We start from the raw sequence: 21,713 nt of genomic DNA, 5'->3' as shown, positions 1-21,713 counted from the left end.
CAAATACAGAAATAAATCCTGCAATTAATAAGAAAACCGATCCAAATGAAAATGGGTGAAACATATGAAAAGGTAAAACACAGAATAATAAAAAAAGACAAATGGAAGAGGATATTCAATTTCTCATTACTTATCAAGGAAATGCATATTAAAACAGCAATAAGGCAATATGTTTATATGTTATATTGGCAGATACTAAAAGTGCATTTAGACCCAATGCTGGTAATAAAAAGCTTGTGGATTTATTTTCATATGCTTTTGAGAGTGACTACTGCGTCTGTGGAAAGCAATTTGGCCATATTTATTAAAATTTTAAAAGTGCATATATTTTGAACTAGGAATCACACTTCTGGAAATTTATCTGCTAAAAGTAAAAAACTAGCAGGTTAAGATATATAGAACAGAATGCTTATTGCAACATTGTTTGTAATGAATCACACTGATAATTATCTAAATGTTCCGTTTTAGAGAAAGTATTGACTATAACACCATATATTCATGTTATAGATTCAATAATGGGCATTAAAAACAATGTAATAATTATATCAGCACCTACACACGTGAATACGTATCGAAAGTGTATATTTCTACTCATGGAGAAAAGTACAGAAGGACACACAATTGACTCTGAACAAGGGTTATATGAGGAGGCGCTGACTGATAAGTGGACTGTTTGTGGGAGAAAAAGAAAAATATATGAAATGGAAAAGAACAGGAGAAAAAATGAAAACGAAGACTCACCAAAAAGTTATCTCTAAATGCTCCCTGTGCCATACATGATATGATACCATTTATATAAAATCTTATGTTGTGTATAGTTCTATGTAAAAAGACGTTTTAGAATAGGAAGATCAATAGCTACTGCTTTGTGAGTAGTGCACATCTGTGTTGAATATAAATGTATATACATGTTGTGCAGTGTAAAAAGCAAACTTGATAGTAACGTGTATATTGTAAGTTTATTTTCATAAAACGAAACATATAAACTCTCCAGTCAACTAATCAGCCAAGTAGTTAGATGCCGAGACCAGCTCGGCAGCTCGGGGCGAATGACGAATGACGGGTGCTGCAAGCTTAAAGAAACACAAAGACAGATTTAAGAGAAAGATGGGACCGGGGGACTCAAGACCTCTAGGATCCAGAGCCCCGCTGATTCATCCCACTTTGCTTTTATTGAGCTCTCGGCATTCAGGAAGTAGGATAGCATAAGGTTCTCACATTCCCAGTTCCGTCCCACAATCAATGTTTTCTTTGAAGTAACCAAATTTCTTTTTGTACATCTTTTTGTTACAAAGGGCCTCACATGATTGGGGGCAGTGGTCTTTTGCAAGAACAGCAGAAGGACAATCAGTGCGTGCGCAAGCAGCATTCTAACTTGCGCTGACCCGGCATTCCTAAATCCGCACCCTTAGCTCCTCCGCTGCTCAAGCAGGACATCCTGCACCTAGTTGCTTGGCCCACATACTTTAATTACTTTTAGCCATATTTTCTGTTACATTTTCAAGGCTTCAGAAAGACATCTGAATGTTTTCCCACAGTTAGAGCTAATCCCTTTTTCTGTGCATGTGTGTGTCTGTGTGTGTGGTGTGTATGTAAGTACACCTTCAGCTGGGTGTGTTGGTAGGAAGGAAAGAAAATTTCATTTTATTTAGAAATTACTACTTTATTTGTAATGTTACTATATATAGATATATAAAAATATGTGTATGTATATATGTGTACATATATATGTATATTTATATATGTGTTTGTACAAGGAAAAATATGTGAGGATTCACACCAGGCTTTTACATTGGTTATCCTGGGTGAGAGGGGGAGGTGGTATTAGAGGCATGAAAATTGGGAGAGATGACAATACTTTTCTTTCATCTTGTTTCCATGTTACAATATGAATCTATTACTTTTGGAATTTGATAAATAGAAAATAAATTTAAAGAGCAGTTTATATGGTAGCTGGTAAACATGTGAAAAATTTAAACATGGTAAAGTTTTTACATGGTAAAAATTAAAAGTGTATGCAATGAAAATTGTATCTATCACTCCATATCCCTGATACCCTTGCGTAGACTCCAGGTACAGTTAGAGTTAATAGTTTCTTGATTATGTACATATAAACAGATGTAAGTGGTTTAGTTTATTATTTTTTTTACACAAATGGGAACATACTAAAGCATATTGTTTTGTACCTTATTTTTTCTGTTTAATACAAATATGGCGCTCTTTGGCATCATTGGAAATAATCATAGTATATTATGTTTGCCTATGTTTATACAGGTAAAGTGAAAGGTATATACAGACACCAACATTTAAACAATGGTTTCATCAGCTGAGTGGAGAGTTTTGGTGGAGGGGGAAGAGAAAATCTTCATTTTCCTTTACAGGCTATTATTTTATTTGAATTGTTACAATGAAGATGTATCATATTTATGATTTAAGCTATTGAATTAAAAAAAGTAGGGTTGTATTTGCTGTTGGCTCTAGACAGTAGGCCTTATAGTAGTTCAGAGAGGGGTTTTCTCTGTTGGTCTGTTAGAAAGTGTGGCTTACTTCAGTAAGGGTCTGACTCAGATTGATGGCAGTGAAGTGACTGAGCACACTGCTGGGGATGAGAAGTCAATAGATCAGCCCAATTTCTGTAGAGAATTCACAGTAGGGAACGGTGGGAGACAAACTGCCAGGCAGGCATTTGGGCCTGGAAGATTCTGAAAGGCCATATAATCATTTGGAAGTTACTTTGTAACAATATTCCAGCATTCTTTCCCCTAGAGCAGGCCCAGCATTGGCAAGGCTTTGATAACCCACATAAAGCACTCCTGAAGGGCTGTCTCAATTGAAATAGTTTTCTGGGATGGTGAAAGGGTCTGAAAGCTGGGGCATGGGGAGGAAGGGTTGAGAGCAGTCTTCTGGGAGGACCACTATTGGGGGTGGTGGTTTAGGGATGCTGCAGCGAACTTAGGAGAATTTTGTGAGGAGTTCTGGGAAAGAGACTGGGAATTGGGGAGATGGGATGCTTGGTGGAGAGCATTAGCCCCCATGGAGAAGGAAAGGTGGGTTCCCATATGACTCTTGGTGTCTGCTCTGCTTTTGGTCAACAGTTCAGGAATCTCCTCTGGAAAAAGACAAGTATCTCAGGGGGCTGATATTTCTTTTTCATTTAAGGCTGCTCTCCGGTAAATCTGTAATTGGTTCTCAGGGGCCCCTCTCCTCTTGGCAATTGTCAGCCCTCTTTGTGATAAAGGGAAGGACCTACAATGAAAAGCCAAAGGACTCTGGGATCTAGAAAAGGAGATGGAGAGTGGAGGAGAGAATGGCTCTGGGGAGTGGAGGGTTACAAGTGTGACATTTCTTATCAATGTCCTACATTATTTCAGATTGAGCTCAAGTAGGGAGGATTTGAAGGTGGGAAATTTCAATATTCTGAATTCTTCAGAAAATCTTAGCACATTTTTTTTGCTTTAGAAGTGCTATTTCAGGTAAGTTTCCTATTTTTGTATAAACTGTTCACAGCTTAGTTCACAGATCTTTTTTAAAAAAAGATAAAGAATTGGTCTTTATGGATTTTTCCCCTCTGATCAGTAACACATTTTGTTTAACCCAGAGAGTCAAAAAATTCTCTTTTTCAAAGGCATTTAAACAAATCCCATGGTCTTCCTCTGGAATCTCAGTGTTGCAACATCTTCCACTGAACCTTTCCTATTTCTATAATCCTCACATCCTACTACCTTCTATTTACCTTCCTCTTTCTCCCCATTTCCCCAACCCCTTGAAAAATAGAGTGGGGAATGTGGTGGTCTGAAAATACAGGACTTGAGAATAGTTATGACTTGAAAATAGTTTTCACATTAGTGAACTTTTAAAACACTTCCAAGAACAGTCTCATTGTGGAGATGAAAACCCTATTTTCACAAACTCTGCTAACAGATTCTGTGACCTCTCTCTCTCTCACACACACACACACTCCTGCATTTTTTCCTGTACCGTTCCCCTCTGCTTCCAATCATTTGATATCTTCCCATTGTTTTTAATAAAAACACACACACATCCCTTTGGATAGCATATGAGATCTTCCTTGAAGGTACTCAGACCCATTTTTAGCTCTTCACTCAATTACACATCTTTGCTTTCAATGATGTTTCTTCTGCCTGGAATGCTGTGAGCAGTCTCCTACCCTTTGTCTGGCCAACTCTTACCTATTCTTCAAAAATAACCCATAACTACTTCCTTAGGGAGCCTCTCTGACCTTGATTCTCACAGTCCCCCAACTGCTAGCCTGGGTTTGATCTCTTTCTACTCCCACAACTACACTTTCTTCAACATTATTATTTATTACATGTGTACTATAAAATCTTGTATGAAACTAGAATATAAAGAAGGTTATTTTGATAAGGGAGAGGGCAATCTAGAAACAGTAAGGCTATAACTATGCTAAGATAGTCATAAAGAGGTTGTGAGACTAATGGGGGAATAGTGCAGAGGGAGTATATAAGAATTTCCTAAGCAACAATTGGTAATGTGCTTGAGGAATGAGAGTATTAAGAATAAAGATGACTACAATATAACAAACTTGAGTGTCAGGCAGAATTTTCAAACTACTCACAGTGGAGCTGGTTGTGGTCAGGGAAGATAAGAGTTCTTTTTTTTAAATCATGCTAATTTGAGCTGATGATGGGACATGTAAAGCAGGCATTTGAAAGGCATTACACTACTGGTCATGAGGAAGGCTCTAGGACTCGTTATAGAGATTGGGAAAGTGGAATTCATTATCTCATAAAAATATTACTCGTAGATTGAACGAATAGGTTAAAGGGCTCTGAAGACTAGAAATTGTGTTTGGATAAATTCTCTTGAGTCTTGAAACGTGTGGACAATTAAGGAATGCAGGGAAGGATAGAAGTTGGAAAAGGAGTACGCAACTAAAAAGAGAGACAGATGAGGACTTGTGTAAATGATTCTTGTTTGGGAGACTCACTTTTATCTTTTCCATTTTAGCTCTACTTATCTCAGTCTTGGTGTAGAAGATACAGTAAGATTCTCCCTTAATCGCTGACAAGCAGAAACGTGGATGATCCTCATGGAAATTGTCTCCATAGGAAACCAAACTATTACTAAATTTGTCCTTCTTGGTTTCTGTGTCATAGCTGAACTGCATCTCCCTTTCTTTATTGTGTTCACTTTCATCTATGTCTCCATCATCTTAGGGAACATGCTAATCATTGTGGCGGTGGTTAGCTTTCAGAGGCTCCACACACCCATGTATTTCTTCCTGGCTAATCTGTCCTTCTTGGAGATCCTCTATACTTCCACAGTGGTGCCAAAAATGTTGGAGGGCTTCTTGCAGCCGGCAGCCATCTCTGTGGCCGGTTGCCTGCTCCAGTTCTTTATCTTTGGTTCTCTGGCCACGGCTGAATGCTTCCTACTGGCTGTCATGGCGTATGATCGCTACTTGGCAATCTGCTACCCACTCTGCTACCCACTCCTGATGGCACCCAGATGGTGTTTGGGGCTGGTGGGCATAGCGTGGCTCTCAGGCTTCATGGTAGATGGACTGGTTGTCATCCTGATGGCCCAGTTGAGATTCTGTGGCCCCAACCACATCGACCACTTTTACTGTGACTTCACGCCTTTGATGAATCTGGCCTGCTCAGATCCCAGTGTAGCCCAGATGACAACATTCATTCTCTCTGTGGTCTGCCTCACGGTCCCCTTTGGACTGATTCTGACATCTTATGCCCGGATCGTGGTGGCTGTGCTAAGAGTTCCTGCTGGGGCCAGCAGGCGAAAGGCTTTCTCCACGTGCTCCTCCCACCTAGCTGTAGTGTCCACATTCTACGGCACTCTCATGGTCTTGTACGTTGCACCCTCTGCTGTCCACTCCCAGCTTCTCTCCAAGGTCTTTGCCCTGCTCTACACTGTGGTCACCCCTCTCTTCAATCCTGTGATTTACACCCTGAGGAATAAGGAAGTTCATCAGGTACTATGGAGGCTTCTCTACGTTAAGCAAACTGAAACTATTGATTGAAGGAGGCTGGTGGTAAAGCTTTTACTTGTACTTTGCGATATCTTCCGGGATTGGTTGGATAGAAATAACTTTGTTCTGTACTGACATTTCTCTCTGTGAAAAGTTTTATAGTTATCATACTCATGCTAAAAATGAGTATTGTAGAGGAATAATTTTAAAGTGCTAACAACATTTTTACTTTAATATTTTATTATGTCGTTACTAAATAGTCTATGACTATTTCCTATAGGAAATAGATATACAAAAATAGCAACACAAAACAAACCTAGAAATCTTGGCTACTGTATGTATATATATAAAACAAGTTTAATCATGGAACTTTGTAATCTAGTTTTCCATTGACTGTTATGTCTTGATTCTCTTTTTATTTTGATGAATATGTACCTATTTATTCTTCTGGGCTTTTTAGTATAGCTAAACATGATCTGTTTAAATAATCTTCTATTGTGGAAGTTTTTAGTTGTATTCAATTTTTTCAACATACAAATATAGTTCAAATCCAGATTTTCCTACAGTAAATTCTTAGGACTTGAATTGCAAGGTTTCAGGAGAAGCATATTAAAAAAATTTAAAGCTGAATGCATTTTGATTGTTTAACTATTTTATTGTAGAAAATTTCAAATATACACAAGGGTAGATAGAATATTATAATGAACTCCATACAGCCATCATCTAGCTTCAATATCAACATTTGCCAATACTATTTCAACTGCTTATAGCTCCTTTTTTCTTTTTTCTGGAAAATTTTAGAGCAAATTCCAAATGTTGTGCAAGTATAGTGTTGTGTAAGTTGTGTAAGTACTTGTTGCACGTGCAATGACAAATGATCCTTGAACAACATGGGTTTGAACTGCACAGGTCCACTTATATGCAGGTTTTTTTCAATAGTAAATACTATAGCAGTACAAGATTTGCATTTGATTGAATCCATGGATAGGGAATCTCATATGTACAGAGGAACCATGTATACAGAAGACCAACTTGAAGTTATACATGGATCTTCAACTTCTCAGTGGGTCAGTGCACCTAACATCGGTGTTGTTCAAGGGTCAACTGTATTCAGTATGCTCTCTGACTGATAAAGGCATTTAAAAAAAATGCTGACTCTGACATTATGATACTTAATACACATTTCCTTAATGTCATCTAATACACAGACCATGTTCAAATTTCTCCAATTATCTTTAAGTATATTCTTAAAATTAGGATGTAAACAAGGGTCACACAATGTAGCTAATGTTTCTTAGTCCCTTATTTCATAGCAGCCCTTCTCCCCTCTTTTTTTCACACCTTTGGCTCATTGGAAAAATCTAGTTATCTGTAGAACATTGCATATTCTAAATTAGACTTTCTGCTGACTTGTTTGTTTGATGTCTACTCCAGTATCTTGTATTTTATATGAACTTGTATTGTGTCAGTCTCAGCCTGTTGAAGGTGTAGTGATGCTATCAGCTAGGAATGCCTGGGGCACTCACCTGTCCTAACAGACATTTCTCTGAGCAGAGCCAATGCCGTGGCTGGGCTGGCCATTGTGGTTCTCATTATGATTACAGGATGCACTTCAATAACAACCGTCAGGCAACTTTGAAGAAATGAGGTTTATTATTCATAGGTCCTGGAGGTTACATGGCACACAAAGAGATCTTAGGGGGGAGAGAAAGAGAGAGAGAGAGAGAGAGAGAGCATGGACCTGGGGCTCTGCCTTTATTGGGATCAAGGGTGGGGTGCCTAGGGTTTTGTGAGTTCACTATTTATTGGTGAATGTAAAACTCAAGAGCAGGAATTAAAGCATGGGAAGGGACAAGCAGGGTCATTCAAGCATTCAGTTAATGGAGGTCACCCAGGGTTTTCTTTTTTTTTGTTTGTTTTTATTTATATATATATTGTATTACATGAATTTATTTCAAATTATTCAACCTGTATCAATATCTCAAAACATGAAGTTACTTGTATAAGCAGTAGAGTGATTCTGGAATTTTCTTTTTTTTTTAAAGCTCTTTATTGGAATATAATTGCTTTACACTGTTGTGTCAGTTTTTGCTGTATACCAAAGTGAAACAGCTGTATTTACACATATATCCTCATATCCCCTCCCTCCCGCGAGTCCTTCCCACCCTCCCTACCCCACCCCTCTAAGTCATCAGCCATCATTGAGTTGATCTCCCTGTGCTATGCAACAGCTTCCCACTAGCTTTCTATTTTACATTTGGTGGTGTATATATGTCAATGCTACACTCTCACTTTGTCCCAGCTTCCCCTTTGCCTCCCCCCCACCCCCGTATCCTCAAGTCCGTTCTCTACATCTGCATCTTTATTCTTGCCCTGTCACTGGGTTTATCAGAACCATTTTTTAAGATTCCATGTATATGAGTTAGCATAGTGTATTTGTTTTTCTCTTTCTGGCTTACTTCACTCTGTATGACAGTCTCTAGTTCCATTCACCTCACTACAAATAACTCAATTTCAGTCCTCTTTATGGCTGAGTAATATTCCATTGTAGATATGTGCCACATCTTCTTGATCCATTCATCTGTGGATGGGCATTTAGGTTGCTTCCATGTCCTGGCTGTTGTAAATAGTGCTACAATGAACATTGTGCTACATTTCTTTTTGGATTATGGTTTTCTCAGGGTATATGCCCAGTTTTGTGATTGCTGGGTCATATGGTAATTCTATTTTTAGTTTTTTGAGGAACCTCCATATTGTTTTCCATAGTGGCTGTACCAATTTGCATTCCCACCAGCAGTGCAGGAGAGTTCCCTTCTCTCCGCACCCTCTCTAGCATTTATTGTTTCTAGATTTTTTGATGATGGCTATTCTGACCGGTGTAGGTGATACCTCATTGTAACTTTGACCTGCATTTCTCTAATGATAAGTGATGTTGAGCATCTTTTCATGTGTTTGTTAGCCACACCCAGGGTTTTCTAAAAGGGGAACTTCATGGGTGGAGTGGCCTGGGTCTTTATCTAGTTGTGTAGTTGACTATACATGTTTATTTGAGATAAGTATGTTTGAAACAGTTGCCCTGGGAATCAAAAGCTTAATGTTAGGCACTTACATTACAATCAAAAATAAGATAATTATTACACACTTACACTACCAAACTGATATTAAGATAGAAGCTTAATTGGCTCTTGATTAGCTTTTTAGCAGAATATCACACAGTTGCTGTGATTTCTACTGCATCATATCATTAGGCATGCAGTGTTTGGTTGTCCCATTTTTAGTGATGCCACTGGTGACTGCTTACTTATGGTTCTGTTTGGCCATAAGTGGCATCTGTCTGATCCATGTATTATTCAGTCCTCCATCAGCCTTTCACGTAATATTTTTAGCTTCCATTGATAAATGTTGATAATTAATGCTCAAGTGATTTAATTCTTTGAACATACTTTCTTTTCATGTTTTGAATATATTTGCAACTGTTGTAACACCTATCTGTGGATTCATACATCAGGGCCACAGTAAGTTCAGTTTTTATATGACTTCCTTTTCTCTTGAATATGGATCAGATTTCCCCATGTATTTGTATGACTAATAATTTTTTGACTGAATACGGATCATTGTGGAAACTTGATTCTGTCACCTTCTTCAGAAGATTGATTTTTGTTCTAGCAGACATTTCGAGTCACAGAGAATCATCTTGAACTTGAGTAGGCTTGGTTTTATGCTTTGGTAGTATGGATTTGTGAAAAGCCCAAGGTGTCACTGTTGTGTCACATGACTCAGCTTCCAAATTCTCTCTTCCTGGTGTGCATAGTCAGGGCTTTGGCTTTAGCCTGTGTTTGGTCAGGTCTAGAGTAGACCTTACTCAAAGATGTGGTTTTCATTCTTAAGGCTTGGACTTAAGAGTGTTAGGTTGATAACAAGGATATTAATGAGGTATTAACAGGCTGTCCCCAGTTTAGCAGGGCCAGAACAGCACATTCTCCTGGTATTGCTTTTCCCCAAGACCTGCTTCTCTTCCAGTGTCTGTTTTATTTTAAGCCTGTAGCAGCTTCTTTCTAATAAGTCTCAAATGGTCTTTCCATGTACATGTACAACTTGGAAATCAGTCACAGCTACAACATCTGCCCCCAAATGTATTTTTTGGTGTCCTCTGCACAAGTCTCTCTTCTCTGATGCCTATCCTACAACTTTCAGTTGCTTCAGGTGCCCCAGATTTCCCAAACTCTGATTTCTGCTTTCTCAGATCAGTGGGATTGCCCATGGGTTGATTCTCAACCTTGGGAAATCCCCAGGTGAAATTCAAAACTGGCCCCTATACATGGAGGGCAAGGAGAGAACTCAAACCTAGTTCTGATTTCTATTTCAGTTTTCTTTCCAATAGTCTATGTAATGCTCCATGCAAATCTTGATGTTAATTGATTCACTTTGTCAATGTGGTGGTGAAGTGGGGAGAGATTTTTCCTGCTTGTTTATGGGGGTTATCCCTAATCCCAAGAACTCTCTATGCCCAGAACCCTTTTCAGTGAACTCTTCACATCCTTATTTCTTAGACTATAAATAAAGGGGTTGAGAGTGGGAGTTACCAGGGTATACATGACAGCAGCAATCAGCTCCCCAGAGCTGTGAGAAGTTGATGGGGGTTTCAGGTAGGTGGCAAAGACCGTGCTGTAGAAGAGGATGACCATGGAGAGGTGGGAGCTGCATGTGGCCAGGGCTTTCTTTTTCCCCTGTGCTGATGGGACCCTAGCTACAGCAAGGAAAATATGGGCATAAGAACTTATGATGCAGAGGAGAGGGCTGATTCCTAAAAGTCCTGTCAGAACCATCATCAGCTCCTCATTGAGGCGGGTATCAGAGCAGGAAAGCCATAAGAGTGGGCTGAAATCACATAAAAAGTGGGGAATCTTTAGATTAGTATAGAATGATAGTCGGGTTAGCAACAAGGTTTGGATCAAAGAGTCAGAGTGGGCCACTCCCCATGACCCACCCACCAGCAGTCCACATCTGCAAGGAGTCATGAGGATTGGATAGTGCAGAGGATGGCAGACGGCAGCATAGCGATCGATAGCCATGGCAGTCAAAAGCAGGTTGTCCATATTTGCAAAAACAGCAAAGAAATACAATTGGGCCAGACACTGAGAGAAAGAGATTGATCCATTGCTGGTCCACAAAGCCTCCAGCATTTTGGGGGCTGTGGTGGTCATGAGGCAGAGGTCGACCAGGGAGAGCTGGCTGAGGAAGAAGTACATGGGTGTATGGAGGTGGATGTCAGCACTGATAGCCAGCAGAAGTAGCAAGTTTCCTAAGAGACTCAGCAAGTAGAGGGTGAGGAAGAGACCAAAGAGGAGCTGTCGTTTGTCTGGGTCACTGGACAGCCCTGAGAGGACAAAGTCAGGGTTCTTGCTGCAGTTCATTCTGGGTCTTGATGTGCTATAAGGAGGGAATCAGCATGAAGAATATTCACTCACTGTTAGCTACTGTGGTGGATAGAACATGGATCGTTCTCTTATCTGTGGGTTTCCTTATACCACCAATGTGAGGAATGGATAAAAAACTAAAATAGCAATGGGAAGGACAGGAGTTGGACTTCATGAAAGATGGTCAAAGTAAGGAGGCGTGAAAGTAAGAGAATGGGAGAAACAACAGAGACTTCCTGGAGTAATTACAGTGTAAAGGAGTTTTCTTAATTAAACTTTGTATGATTTATGGTTTAACTACTTGTTCACGAGTCTGTTTTCTTCAGAAGACTACCAGTCTTTCAAAGCAGAGGCTGCATTTCAGTACTTAGCTTTGTGCTTGGCATATAGCAGAAACTCAATAAATGCTCCTACCCACCTGCACAGTCACTATTCTAGTTCAAGGTATTGTTGATTGACTGGAGAACTGTTATCCACCTAATTGTTTTAACATGGATCTTGCCCCATCCAATATGTTCTCCATACTGTGGTCAGCATGATCTTTTCAAAAAAAGAAAATCTCATCATGTCGCTTCTTTGTTTAAAAATGGGTCTCTATATTTTGGAGAGTAATCCCTTATCGGTTGCTTCATTTGCAAATATTTTCTCCCATTCTGAGTGTTGTGTTTTTGTTTTGTTTATGGTTTTCTTTACTGTGCAAAAGCTTTTAAGTTTAATTAGATCCAATTTGTTTATTTTTGTTTTTATTTTCATTACTCTAGGAGGATCAAAAAAGATCTTGCTGCGATTTATGTCAAAGAGTGTTTTGCATATGTTTTCCTCTAAGAATTTCATAGTGTCTAGCTTTACATTTAGGTCTTTAATCCATTTTGAGTATATACAAATAGCTCATGCAGCTCAATATCCAAAAAACAAATAACCCTATGAAAAAATGGGTGGAAGATCTAAATAGATATTTCTCCAAAGAAGACATAGAGATGGCCAAAAAGCACAGAAAAAAAAATGCTCAACATCACTAATTATTAGAGAAATGCAAATCAAAACTACAATGAGGTATCACCTCATACCGATCAGAATGGCCATCACCAAAAAATCTACAAGCAATAAATGCTAAAGAGGGTGTGGAGAAAAGGCAATTCTCCTACATTGCCGGTGGAAATGTAAATTGGTGCAGCCACTATAAAAAATGGTGTGGAGGTTCCTCAAAAAACTAAAAATAGAGTTGCCATATGATCCAGAAATTCCACTTCTGGGCATATACCCAGAGAACACCATAATTCAGAAAGACACATCCACTCCAATGTTCATTGCAGCACTATTTACAATAGCCAAGACACAGAAACAACCTAAATGTCCATCAACAGATGAATGGATAAAGAAGATGTGATATATGTATACACAATGGAAAATTATTCAGCCATTAAAAAAATGAAACAATGCTATCTGTGGCAACATGGATGGACCTAGAGATTATCATACTAAGTGAAGTCAGAAAGAGAAAGACAAATACTATATGATATCACTTATATGTGGAATCTGAAATACAACACAAATGAATACATCTATGAAACAGAAACAGAGTCATAGAAATATAGAACAGACCTGTGGGAGTTCGCTGGCAGTTAAGTAGTTAGGACACGGTGCTTTCACTGCAGTGGCCTGGGTTCAATCCCTGGTAGGGGAAATCTGATCCTGGAAAAAAGAAAAAACAAAAAACAAAGAGGAGACTTGTGGTTGCCAGTGGGGAGGGGAAAGGGGAGGGAAAAGGGAGGGGGGAGAGAAGGGGAGTCTTGGGAGTTTAGGATTAGCAAACTATTATATATAGGATGGATAAAAAACAAGGTCCTACTGTATAGCACAGGAAATTTGTTCAATATCCTGTGATAAACCATAATGCAAAAGAATATGAAAAAGAATATATGTATAACTGAGTCACTATGTTGTACAGCAGAGATTAACACAACATTGTAAATCAACTATACTTCAATAAAATTTAAGAAAGTGGGTCTCTAGAAAACCATTGCTCTTATGAAAAATGCCGTCGTATTTTTTTTAAAGCTCTTTATTGGAATATGATTGCTTTACACTGGTGTGCCAGTTTTTGCTATACAACAACGTGGATCAGCTGTATTTATACATATATCCCCATATCCCCTCCCTCCCGTGATTCCCTCCCACCCTCCCTATCCCACCGCTCTAAGTTATCACCCATCATTGAGTTGATCTCCCTGTTTTATGCAGCAGTTTCCCACTAGGTATCTATTTTACGTTTGGTAGTGTATATATGTCAATGCTGCTCTCTCACTTTGTCCCAACTTCCCCTTCAACCCCACCCTGTGTCCTCAAGTCCATTCTCTACATCTGCATCTTCATTTTTTCCCTATCACTGAGTTCATCAGTACCATTTTTTTTAGATTCCATGTATATGAGTTAGCATACTGTATTTGTTTTTCTCTTTCTGGCTTACTTCACTTTGTATGACAAATAACTCAATTTCATTCCTTTTTATGGCTGAATAATATTCCATTGTATATATGTGCCACATCTTCTTGATCCATTCATCTGTTGATGGGCATTTAGGTTGCTTCCATTTCCTGGCTATTGTAAACAGTGCTGCAGTGAACATTGTGCTACATGTTTCTTTTTGGATTATGGTTTTCTCTGGGTATATGCCCAGTAGTGGGATTGTTGGGTCATATGGTAGTTCTATTTTTAGTTTTTTGAGGAACCTCCATATTGCTTTCCATAGTGGCTGTACCAACTTATATTCCCATCAACAGTGCAAGAGAGTTCCCTTTTCTCCACACCCTCTCCAGCATTTATTGTTTCTAAATTTTTTGATGATGGCCATTCTGACCAGTGTGAGGTGATGCCTCATGGCTTTGACTTGCATTTCTCTAATGATGAGTGATATTGAGCATCTTTTCATGTGTTTGTTAGCCATCTGCATGTCTTCTTTGGAGAAATGTCTATTTAAGTCTTCTGCCCATTTGTGGATTGGGTTATTTTTTGGTATTAAGCTGAACGAGCTGTTTGTATATTTTGGAGATTAATCCTTTGTCAGTTTCTTCATTGGCAAGTATTTTCTCCCATTCTGAGGGTTGCCTTCTTGTCTTGTTTATGGTTTCTTTTGCTGTGCAAAAGCTTTTAAGTTTCATTAGGTCCCATTTGTTTATTCTTGATTTTATTTCCATGATTCTAGGAGGTGGGTCAAAAAGGATCTTGCTTTGATGTGTGTCATACATTGTTCTGCCTATGTTTTCCTCTAGGCGTTTTATAGTGTCTGGCCTTACATTTAGGTCTTTAATCCATTTTGAGTTTGTTTTTGTGTATGGTGTAAGGAAGTGTTCTAATTTCATTCTTTTACAAGTAGCTGTCCAATTTTCCCAGCACCACTTATTGAAGAGGCTGTCTTTTTTCTATTGTATATTCTTGCCCCCTTTGTCAAAGATAAGGTGCCCATACATGCGTGGATTTATCTCTGGGCTCTCTATTCTGTTCCATTGACCTATATTTCTGGTTTTGTACCGGTACCATGCTGTCTTGATTATTGTACTTATACTGTAGTTTGAAGCCCTGCCATGTCTTACAAAGCTCATTTGGTTTTGACCTTAAGGTGTCTCACCAGGTTCATCTTGCACCATAGTCCACTCATCATCTGCTTCCCAGCAATGCTGGCTGCATTGCATTACCTTATATGTACCACGTTCATTCTCTTTGCTCTGAGTTTGCTCTTGCTCATCCTTCCAACCTCAGATCTACTGGTGACTTTCTTAGGAAAGTCCTCTGTTGCCTCTTTGACTAAGACAACCCTTCCTTTTCTGTGCTGTCATGGCACCTTGGTAGATTACTACAGTTTTAATGTGGTGAATGTAACCACATTTATTTTATTTAAATATTTATTTAAGTTATTTAGCTAATGTTGGTCTCCCTAACAAGGCTATAGGATCATTGTGGCAGAGATTGAATCTGGTTTTCTTCTCCTGTGTATCTCAGTGCTTGGAATACAAAAGACAGTATTTGTTAGAAAATGAATAAATTAATTAATGGAATGTGAAGGCAGGACAAACAATAGGTTTTCTTCCCCCAAAAGTCCTATTGCATTTTAACACTTCAAGAATAAACTTCTTTCCTACAAAATATTGTCCTAGTAACATGGGTTGGAAACATTGATTCATCTTTTTCCTTTATTCATCAAGTTTAGACCAAAGGCTGTAAGCTTTATTTTCTAAAAATATCATTCATTTCAGTCCCTTTCTGACCTTTTTAATTGTTACCCTTTTGGGGCTTTCTCTAATGGACTCACTCCAGTTAGTTTCATCAGCCACTTAACAGGCTTCACTGTCTCTAGTTCCATGCCGTGAGCATCTGCCATATATTTTAGGGCTTTCTTCTTTGGGCCTGACTCTCCCTGGTTAAAATTCCTCTAACATCTTATTTCCTATTGCATCATATATATACTCAGTGCCTGTTTATCAAGAATTTCTACCTCTGTATCCTCCTACCTAGGCAACAGGATTTTCCACTGCTCACCAGCATCCACTCTCCTCTCTCCTTGGACTGAGCACCTCATAGTTCTACAAACATGCTTACTTCTGCCTTCACACACTTACTCTCATTAACTTTAAACCCCAGTCCTCTTCTCTCCTGATGTGTTTCCTTCTTCACCCAAATATCATCAGGCCTTGTGGGCTCATGTAAAATTTATCCTCTTCCCCACCATGAAGCTATCCTGTCTATCCCTTATTATTTTATAACTTCTGAAATATATAGATTGAATAATTTAGTCCTTAATACAATACTAACTGAAGGTATCTTCTGAAAATCCTCACATGTAAATCTTCTCTTCTCAATTATAGTATAAATTTGTGGGAGTAGGGACCATACGTTCTTTTAAAAAATTCTTTAAGCACCACCAAGGAGATGAGTACATGGTCGGTTCCAAGGATTATTGTTCAATAACTGCTCTCACAACATGAGGACATCTATGTATTTCAAGTGTGTAAGTGGGGGAGGAAATGCCCTTTGCATTAACTACTATGATGAGATGAGCTATACTATGCTCCTTGGAAATAATCAATTACACATAAACAAAAGGATATATATATCTATCTAACTGATTCACTTCGCTGTACAGCAGAAACTAACACAACATTGTTAATCAACTACACTCCAATAAAATTAAAAAAATATTTATTTGGGTTTGCTAATAATGAGTTGTGTAAGTAGATGATCTCTAACATCCTTTTCAGCCTGTGGAATCTATAATCAAAGTCTTTTAATGAATCTTGTGATAGGCACAATTACATTTTCATTTCCACTTACACTCTCATTTCTTTCTTGTTTCTAGCAATCTTTAAATATTCCAATGTTAACTGACTTAGGGTAAAGAGATATAACTTTTTCCCTCCTTATGCCAAGCAGTTTTGAATACTTGAGAACAGAGATTCTCAAACCTTAGCATGCTTAAGAATCACCTGGTGAGCCAGTTAAGTCTCAGATTTCTGGGATCCACTTCAGAGATTCTGATTTAATAGGTCTGAGGCGGGACATGAGAATCTGGTTTTCTAGCATGCTCTGACATCAGATGATGTGAATGCCATTAATCTCCTGGGTAGAATTCAAATATAGCATAATATATTCTTTCATTTTCTGTATTACTCTATTTCCTTTTTTCTTTATTTTCATTTTCCTTATCCTTTTTATTGAGAACTGAACTCTTCCCCTTTTCTTACAAGGTTAAGTCTTCCCCTACTCCTTCATCTCTTCAGAACAATACTTCAGCTCAGAGAGGGCCATACCACTCACATTTTCAAATCTTCTCCCAGATTGTGCCTTCTTGACTGTTACTGAATACTCTTACTGTTATTGTATCCACCTCCGGGTTATTCTCTAGAAAATATATGGTTCACCTTAGACCTCAGGACAAGTGCGGCTCAATACTGAAATTACCTATAAACTATTTCAACACCTCACAGTTATGAGGTCTTTTCTATTCATCTTTAAAATTTCAGCCTCAGAAGGACCATATCCTAACCCTGGTGAGTCCCTGTAGACTTCTCCAGCTAATGGCCCACGTCTCAGATCTTAGGGAAACCTCTTCAAAGAGTTCATTGTCTCCACTATTCATTGTCCATTACTCTTCAAACTGATTGTTTTGCCTTGACTCCTCTCTTGAACCCACTTCCATCAAGCTTTTGCTCTTATCATTCCACTGACTTTCCTCTTGTCAGTGTCAAAGTTCAATTCTCAGTCCTTAAGTTACTTGACCTCTCAATAAGACTTAACACAATTGAGCCATCTTTTCTTACCTGGTACATTTAAAAAAATCTTGCTTTCAGGATACCCACCACACTCTCCTGGATTTCCAGCGCAGACTCCTTTTCAATCTTCTTGCCTGGTTACTCCTCTTCCTCCCTGTTATTCACTTTTGTACCTCTCTTCTTCTCTGCCTTCCAGTTCCTTGCCTCATGTATCTATAAACAGGTAACTCTCAAATTATACCTTCATTTCAACCTATTTTCTTAACTCTAGACTTGTATATTTAACTTCCAAGTAGACATTTCTATAGTAGCAGTTTTACCATTTTAGATGTTTTCTTACAGCTGGATTGATTTACATACTGTGTTGGAAACAGATACACAAATCAAACAGACTTTCAACATTATATAGCCCACCAAGTGCAGAACTTTAACTCTCTGTGGTCCACTTTGAAAGCTGATCCCATTCCTCCATTTGCCAAATGACATCTTCAACACTTGCCTCTAGCTTTCCTAATCTCTACTCCATGAATGATGACCTTGGAGATGTTCATTCTAGCCAATGCTATTGGTGGGTAGATGGGACAGAACATGTCCAGGGCCTTGGGATACACCAATGAGAGCAGGTAAAGATAATGCAGTATAGGAGCTGAGCATTATCAACCTTCATCTCTCTTGGGACCAGAAAGAGTTTGGCTTCAGAAGAAATCTTTTTGGCCTTAGAGACTCAGTTCCCAGAGTTACTCATTAGTGAAAAACCTTGAGGAATTTTTGGTTGAGGAAATGTCCAATAGATAGAGTTGAGGAATAAAATCAACAGTTAAACAGAAGCCAACATTGATTTGGAAGTAAAGTTAGAAAGATTACTTAAAACTCACAACTTCTTTCTAGTCACTTCCCTGTCTCCTTAAGTAAGAATAACTTGAAGAGACTGATATAGGGCCATGACATTTTATGTGTCATTTTATTGTTATTGTTCTGAGAAGTTTTATCATAGAAATATATTGAAGTTTATGAAATTATTTTCATACATCTATTGATAAAGTCATGTTGATTTTTCTAGTCTGTTGGAAACTGTGCAAGAATCAAGCAAAAAATAAAATAACTCTGGCAGACTACTTTGATATCTCGGACTACAAGAGAATCCCAGAGAAATATATAGAATAGTAAATATTACAAAATGTGTCAGAAAAAATGCAGCATCAATGAATGAGATAAAATAATAGATTAGCATATTTAGTATTTGATATAAAAGAAGATTCTGAAGTCAACTAAAATGTTTAAAATTATTATAGAGATAAAAGAAGAAATAGAAACCAAAAGAGAGATAAAAACATTTTTTAAAATAAACAACAAGCAGGTCTGGAAAATAACCATGGAAATCTTCTAGAAATAAAACATAGAATCTTTGAAATTAAAAACATGGTGAATGTGTCAAATTGCTGATTGAACAAAGCTAAAGAGAAAAATGGTAAAATGAAAGGGACATCTAAGATAAAAACCAAAATACAAACCTAGACAATAAATAGGTTGAGTTAAAGAACATGGAAAATAGATTGAAAACTTGCTACTTCATCTGGTAAAAATGAAGTCCAGAAGAATATAGCAGGGAGAATGGGTTATATTTGAAGAGGTAACCGCTAAGAAAGCATAGTATAATGTTTAAGAAAAAAGACTGTAGGCAGAGTGCTTGGACTTGGAGTCCATCATTGCCAATCATTGTCCCAAAACTTTGGGGAAGTTACTTAACATATCTGTGCCTCTATTTCCTACGTACAAAATAAAGATAAAGATTGTTATGATGATTAAATGCGTTAATGCATGTGAAATATTTAGAATAGTGTCTGACACCTAGAATGTACTATATACATTTTTGCTAGGTAGAAAGAAAAACATAACTCTTCAGATTGGAGCGTCACAATGAGTCTCAATAGAGTGTGCTAGCTAGTCTCGAAACATGGATGGCCAATGAACCATGTCTCCCAGGATTGATGCCTTTTGGTGTTCTTTCTCCTTGAAATTGTGCTGGCACAGTGACTTACATGACCAATGGAATGTAGCAGAAGTGATGTTCTGGGACTTCTGAGTGTAGGTCATAAGATACCTTGCAACATCTTTCTGGACCTCTTAAAATACTCATTCTGGGGTGCTACTGAGAAACAAGAATGCATTTGCCAAATCAGTTTGTATATACTATGTATCTGAAATCCTGTTAATCTGGTCTATCCATAATACTATGTCTGGCACCACAGCTGTGATCAAGACTACTACTTGGTTGAGCTTGGCATAGTCTGTAGTCATTATCCAGAATCCATCTCATTTCTGCAAGTGACATTTCAGTCTTTTGATATTTAAGGGGTGGGGCCACTAATCTTGGCTATCCTTCCCAAGATGTGGTATTGTTTTAGTGTAATATCCTAGCCAGATGAAACAGATTCAAAGGCTTCCACTTGGCTTTTCCCACAGATCAAGGACCTGATTTAGGCTACAATAACTTTAAGCATGTCAATCCTGATTATATATCTAGTGGCTGGGGAATGACTGTTAGATGTGTCTGCACTAAAAAGTGCCCCACTGAAAGCCAGACTAACCACAACTCTATTTATCACCTGGCCTCTGTATACTCACTCTAACAGGAGAGCCATGATGATGCTTTGGTACTTTTGAGTTTTAATATCGTCAGACTATATCTCCAAAAGTCCTTGAAATATCTGGGAATTCCCCTTTTCCCAGTTTACAGTCATCTGCATAAAGGGAGATAGTTCTCTTTAGGGAAGAAATGGGGGTATCTTTCAATAAATGCTTGCCATGATGTGACATGCTAATTCCTCCTGGGCGACATTTTCTGGGGGACATGTGTTCTGCATCTAAGAATTGGCTTAGGTCAATGAATTGAGTGGAGAATTTTGACATTTTATTGGGGGGGGACTATTCTTAGTCTTCTGCTCCACAATTGTTGCCTTATTCTGACAGATGTCAAGCAGCACCCTCATTGACTCCTCCCTGATTTTTTCCCCTACGGACACCATATTACATTAACCATCTCCACAACTTCCTGTGACTGCCCCCTCTGACTCACTGTTAACGAAAATTGTAAACTGCTGTATTTTGGTGGTTCAGTCCTACGATCTGTTCTCTATTGCCTCTTCTTCCTCATCACTATTAACAATACAGCTCTGTGATTACCTCCTCATTATTCAGCCCTGGTTTACAGAGGAGAATCATTGCAGAATTTAGTAATTCTGGTGCTCCTTCACCAGAACGTTCCTAATGGCCTTGTTGAATGATATAGCTCCTCTAGGCTCTCTCATATGGCATAGTATAGTGGATTATCTGACCTAAAATAATATATCCATTGCATTGTCCCACTTTCCTTCAGTTTTTTTATTCCTCTCTCTATGATCTTCCAGGGCAACTCAGACATTTCATAATTGATTAGCATGCTCCGCTGACTTTTTTTGCGCTTCTAGGAACCACACTAACAGCAAGTTGCCCCATCCCTTGGGTCCATGTCTAAGAATTCAATCTCCTGACTTTAATGCTTTCTTTTTCACTCAGTTTTATGTTCCAATCTCTTGATTAAGCACCCTCAGAATCCATGTATTCTTCTGCTGGTACATAGTGGCTAATACTTGCAACTCCTTTGGGTTTAATCTCTTTCCTTCCTTAAATGCCTCAGGACATCCTTAGTTAATTTATGCAGGGATTTAACTCTAGTGATTGGCTTAGAACCAAGAAAAGATATACAGTATTTTCTATGGTAATATGAAACATAGGAAGAGTACCTATTAAACCCATGGATTTTGCTAATGAGATTGCTAGAAAGCTTGGTGAAAGTTACAGCTGACTTCTTTTAGTCCACAATTATGAAACACAGAAGAAAGAGAAAAACTAAGATACAGACAGACCAATATTCATGCAAAATTTAAAGAAAAATTAAAGGAGTCAGGACTTCCCAGGCTCAAAAAATTAAACTGTATATTATCTAGAATAACTGTCTTAGTTACTTGAGGAACCTTACCCAAGAAGCCCAATGTGTACCTTGATTTGATTTAGATGAAGAGACCT

General features: G+C 38.3%; 2 protein-coding genes across 2 annotated transcripts; one reads left to right on the top strand and one right to left on the bottom strand.

The window, feature by feature from the left end:
- Nucleotides 1-5,071: 5,071 nt before the first annotated feature.
- On the top strand, nt 5,072-6,019 carry LOC130830779 (olfactory receptor 11A1). The gene has a single exon (XM_057698096.1). The coding sequence runs from the start codon at nt 5,072-5,074 to the stop codon at nt 6,017-6,019; it is 948 nt and encodes a 315-aa protein (XP_057554079.1).
- A 4,433-nt stretch (nt 6,020-10,452) lies between these two features.
- On the bottom strand, nt 10,453-11,382 carry LOC130831936 (olfactory receptor 24-like). Its single transcript, XM_057700415.1, has one exon. It carries the CDS (start codon nt 11,380-11,382, stop codon nt 10,453-10,455), a length of 930 nt encoding a protein of 309 aa, XP_057556398.1.
- Nucleotides 11,383-21,713: the final 10,331 nt, after the last annotated feature.

This window comes from Hippopotamus amphibius, chromosome 11 (assembly GCF_030028045.1).
Source record: "Hippopotamus amphibius kiboko isolate mHipAmp2 chromosome 11, mHipAmp2.hap2, whole genome shotgun sequence".
NCBI lineage: Eukaryota > Metazoa > Chordata > Mammalia > Artiodactyla > Hippopotamidae > Hippopotamus > Hippopotamus amphibius.
This window is presented reverse-complemented; position numbering and strand designations above follow the sequence as displayed.